This window comes from Penaeus chinensis, chromosome 29 (genome assembly GCF_019202785.1).
Source record: "Penaeus chinensis breed Huanghai No. 1 chromosome 29, ASM1920278v2, whole genome shotgun sequence".
Taxonomy (NCBI): Eukaryota; Metazoa; Arthropoda; class Malacostraca; order Decapoda; family Penaeidae; genus Penaeus; species Penaeus chinensis.
In genome coordinates this window covers 506,482-511,481 of record NC_061847.1, presented here as the reverse complement: position 1 = coordinate 511,481, position 5,000 = coordinate 506,482, and the positions used below count along the sequence as shown (strand labels likewise).

Genomic DNA, 5,000 nt, shown 5'->3' with positions numbered 1-5,000 from the left:
TCATTACCAGAAGGAAAGAAAGAAATATATATTTGGTAATCATTTATTAGTAGCAGAGAAAAAAAAAATGGAATGGGTTTGTTAAAGAATAAGAATTGTTGCTTTCAGCTGCGTCAGGTTGGATTTTTAATTATTATTGAAGCTTAAGGAAAATAAGAAAGAACGAAAGTAGGAAAGGCAGAAAAAAATGTATATATATAGATAGATAGATTGATAGATAGACTGATAGATAGTTATGTGGATAGAGAACTAGACAGATAAGTAGACAGAGACATGTAGAAAGACAGACAGACAGACAGATGGCAGAAAGATAAAGTAGAGAAAAGGAGTAAGAGCGAAACCCGGTGACATAGAAATCAGAAAGGGGAAAAAACAGAAACCAGATCGAAAGAGAAGCGACTACAGTGGAGTAGAAAATGATTCTTCGCAATTGTCCTTCGAAAAAGACACGTCGAGACACGATGCCTCACGGACCGAAGTAAAAAAACAAAACCACCATTTTTTGTCAATAGACAAAAACCGAAAAACAACAACAAATGAATTATACTAAACTAAAAAAGGACTAAAGCTAAAAAGCCAAAAGTTAAACCAAACGAATAAAACCAAATGAACACAAGCCCGCCGAAGCCTTCGCCGGAACTCACCGGAATTGGTGTTCATCTTGAAGACGTTGAAGGTGAAGAGGTCGGGGCGCCCTTGGCACTGCGGCATCGAGAGCACGCTCTTGATCAGCGGGTAGTCGTTCAGGCCGACCACCACGTGGCTGCCCACGCGCCACCTGCCCGGCACACGGAACGGGATGAGTGGGAAGACAGAGAACTCAATAGATAGAGAGGTACACATAGGACTTAAAAAAGAGAAAGATAGATAGATAGCTTAAGAGATAGATAAGTAAATAGAGAGCTTAATAAATGGATAAGGAGATCGCTGCCCACGCGCCCTCTGGTCGGGGCGCGGAGGTTAGGGAGGTGAGGAGCATTAGGATAGATAGATAGAGAGAGAGCTTAAGAAAGAAAAGAAGCTAGAGACATAGATAGACAGGCAAATAGATAGATAGAGAGAGAGCTTAAGAAAGAAAAGAAGCTAGAGACATAGATAGACAGGCAAATAGATAGATAAATTGCTAAAAAGAGCACGAGTGAAAGCTGGCGAAATAGAGATCAGAAGAATGACAAAACAGAAGCCAGATCGGCGAAGGAAAACCTCGAGGAGGACTCGAGGAGAAGATCGGGAGGTCGGAAGATTTAAGGAAGATGTTGCTCATGGTGAGGGAGAGTTTAGGAAGATAAAGAGAAAGATCTTAAGGAGGAGTTGAAGAGAGCGGCGTGGAACATGAGTGGGAGGAGGATTAGGAGGACCCGAGGAGCAGAAGATTAGGAGGACCATTAGGAGGAGGAAGATTCAGAGGAGGGCGAGGGAGACGATGAGGATTGGGAGAAGATTGGGATGACACTGAGAGTGGCATTGAGGAAGACGTTAAGCAAGATGGTTTGGAAAGATTAAGAAAAGATGAAGAATAAGACTAGAGTGGAAGCTGAGGAATAGGTTAGGAAGAAGTTGAAAAAAGGGCGGTTGGGGGGTATTAGAGCACACCAGGAAGACGAGGAGGGAAGGAATGCGATTAGGAAGAAATTTGGAGGGCGAGAAGACTTTAAGGAAGTTTAGGAATACGTTTAAATGTTCAGGAAGACGCTGCAGAGGGCTTTAGAACTGACTTGAAATGTTGTGAATTTGTTAATGGAAAAGCGAGTGTTAAGGGAAACTGGGACCGAAATGGCTACTGGACTGTGTTTGTATGTTAATTTTTATTTTTCCTTATTTTTGTTGTTGTACATATTTATGTATTCCTTGCACGCGAAGTTTTAAAATTATATGTTGTTTATGGCGACGAATATTCAAGCGAACTTAGACTGAACTGCAACAGGAGGGTTGAAGCAACAAAGGCAAAAACAGGCACACAAAGAAAAACGTATATTCTCTTATTTTTTGGGGTGAGAAGGTCTGTGTTTTCGCTGCTCTAAATGCAAGAATTGTTATTGTTGTTGTTGTTATCATACCGGCATAAATCGAGATCTGTTCTCCAGTTTATGCTAATGTGTTTTATTTTCGGCGTGAGATTTTGTGTTTGTTGCTGTGACTGCGAGAACACTCGCAAATGCTCACACAGAAATACGAACATTCGCATATACACAATGTAATAAGTACACATATACGTACGTACATACATACACATATACGGCCATCCATCAATCAGTACTTACAGAAGTGCACACACACACACACACACACACACACACACACACACACACACACACACACACACACACACACACACACACACACACACAGACACACACACACACACACACACACACACACACACACACACACACACACACTCAAGGAACATATAAAGCTACCTTGTACACACTTATGCCTTAACTCACGTGAAAATGCTCCCATAGTCCTTCTTGAACTGCTCGATGACGTCCCTGAAAACGGTTATGTTAAAGGGCAGATGCCCCACCAGCGGCAGACCCCATCGGCCTGGGGAAAGGAAGACATTTCATGATTCACTGAGTGTGCTACTAATTATGCTCTGAGTGAGGGTTACAATCTGCGATCACCGGAGCATAATTAATGAGCTATCAGTTATGCTATCAGTTTAGGCTGTTTCTCACGGTGTTTAGTGCGAAACAGCCATGTCTTGAGGCGATTCTCCCAGGCTGGAGGACTCGCTTCTGACAAGCCCGTCTGCGGAGACGGAACTAACAGTCATATCAGCACTTTTGTACAGCGATAATGATGGGCATAATTACGACAATGCTGGAATGAATATGCAATGGATAATACTGGTATAGATAGTGACATATTTTTCTGAGCGTCAACTCACCCGGAGGCAGGTCCTTGGGCTTCCTCGTACTCCAGTACGCCAGAATCACCAGCAACGTCACGAGAAAAACGGTCAACATTGTGGGTCGCTTCGGGCGGCTCCCACTTCGGCTTCGCCTGCAACGCGAGACCAGTTCCTGTTTTCAAATTCAGACGTGTAAACATGCTGTGTTCATTCTGTATTTTCCTGTTATCCTTATCATTATCACTATTATTATTATAACTATTATTATAATTATTATTATCATTATTGTTATCATTATTGTTAATATTATTATCATTATCATTATTATTATTATCATTATCATTATTATTATCATCATTATCATTATCATTGCTATCATTATGTTTACTATTATTATTATCATATCATTATCTGACGTATACACTTGCCGTTTTTGTATTCATGAATTGCTTTGGTTCTTGATCAGAAAATAATACTGTGTTGACTGATTTCACCGAAAGCACACGGCTCTTTTTCAGTAAGAGGGAGCGGTCTCGTTCACAAGAACAGTGACGCTAGAACACCCACCCAAGAACTCAAGAACAGGAGGCCCACACCTTGCCGTGTGTGTGAGGCATGAATAAACTTTTCAATTTAAGGCATGAATGAATTTAACAGTTTAAGGTATGAATGAAATAAAGGTATGAATGCGCTTAAGACCTGGAGGCCCCCAGCTGCCCTGTATCTGGCGGATCTCCCTCGCTCTCACAGCCTCTCGGCCGGAGTGTGCCACGTACCTGCTCTCCCCGCTGCAGCCCAGTGGCGACTGGCGGCCGAGCCATGGCCTCCCTCACTCGCCAAGGCACTCCGGCTGACCTTGAGAAGGGGGGTGTGGGTGGCAAGGCTGACGCTCGCACGCCCTCAAGAAAGCCATGTCACGTAAAAATCCAATGGGCGTTTGGTCGAGGTTGGCAGGTGGGGACGTGCATGCTAATCATGCCCGCCCCACCTCCGCGAGCTGTTCAGAGGAAGGTGCATCTACAACGCGTGCAAGTTATGATGAATTATTTTTCTTATAAGAAACATGTTGCTACCCATGTTTTCATTACTGTTATTATCATCATTGTTGTTGATTTGTTATCATTGTTTATATTATTATTATCACTTATAATACTTTTATTTATATTACTATTATCATCCTTATCAGTATTATTATTTTTATCATTACCATTAGCATTATTGTTATATTGTTATTAATAATATTATTTTCATTACTACTGTAATCATTACTATCATTATTATTACTATTATCATCCTTATTCACATTACTATTCCCATCCTCCTCCTCTTCATCCCGAAATGAGCGACGGGCCTGGGCGGCCGCCGGGTCCTTCCTTCCCGGGAGGAGCCCGGCCGGGCCGACCAACCACAACGCCTATGGAAGGACCTACGGAGACCTTGGCCCTTCCCTGTCCCTCGCGATCCCCTGCGCGACTTCGCCGGCGCGCGTGGGCAGAGTGGCAGGAGAAAGCGCTGCGCTAACAACAACAGACAATCCTCTCGCGTCGCCTCTTCTTCTTCTTCTTCTCCCTCTTCCCCTTCTTCTTCTTCTTCTTCTTCTTCTTCTTCTTCTTCTTCTTCTTCTTCTTCTTCTTCTTCTTCTTCTTCTTCTTCTTCTTCTTTCTTCTTCTTCTTCTTCTTCTTCTCTTTCTTTTCTCTTCTTCCTTTTTTCTTCTTTTTTTTTTTTTTTTTATCTTCTTCTTTTCTTCTTCTTCTTCTTCTTTTCTTCTTCTACTTCTTCTTCTTTTTTCTTTTCTTCTTCTCTTTTTTTTTTTCTTCTCTTCTTCTTCTTCTTTTCTTCTTCTTCTTTTCTTCAATTCTTCTTTCCCTCTCCCTTCTTCTTCTTCTTTTCCTCTTACTTTTCTTTTTCTTCTTCTTTCCTTTTCTTCATCTTTTATCTTTTCTTTTCTTCACTTTTCTTCTTCTTTGCTTTACTTCTTTTCTTCTCTTTCCCTCTTCCCCCTCTTCTTTTTTTTTTCTCCTCTCTTCTTTCTTTTCTTCTTTTCTTCTCTTCTTCCCCCTTTTCTTCTTCTTTTCCTTCTTTTCATCTTTTCTTCTTTTCTTCTTCTTTCTTCTTTTTTCTTCTTCTTCTTTCTTTTTTTTT

General features: G+C 41.5%; 1 protein-coding gene across 2 annotated transcripts in view; it reads right to left on the bottom strand.

Moving 5' to 3' along the window:
- LOC125040652 (cytochrome P450 2L1-like) overlaps window positions 1-3,772 on the bottom strand; it is an 11,209-nt gene extending 7,437 nt beyond the window's left edge. Inside the window, exons 1-4 of one of the 2 annotated variants that reach the window (XM_047635318.1) lie at window positions 3,634-3,772; window positions 2,894-3,029; window positions 2,448-2,547; window positions 645-778 (exon numbers count right to left, since the gene is read on the bottom strand). In XM_047635318.1, coding sequence (XP_047491274.1) covers window positions 645-778; window positions 2,448-2,547; window positions 2,894-3,029; window positions 3,634-3,678 — 415 coding nt within the window. In that variant the 5' untranslated portion in view covers window positions 3,679-3,772. The remainder of the gene's footprint in view (window positions 1-644; window positions 779-2,447; window positions 2,548-2,893; window positions 3,030-3,633) is intronic. The other variant, XM_047635319.1, reaches the window with a different exon arrangement.
- Between the last annotated feature and the right edge of the window lie 1,228 nt (window positions 3,773-5,000).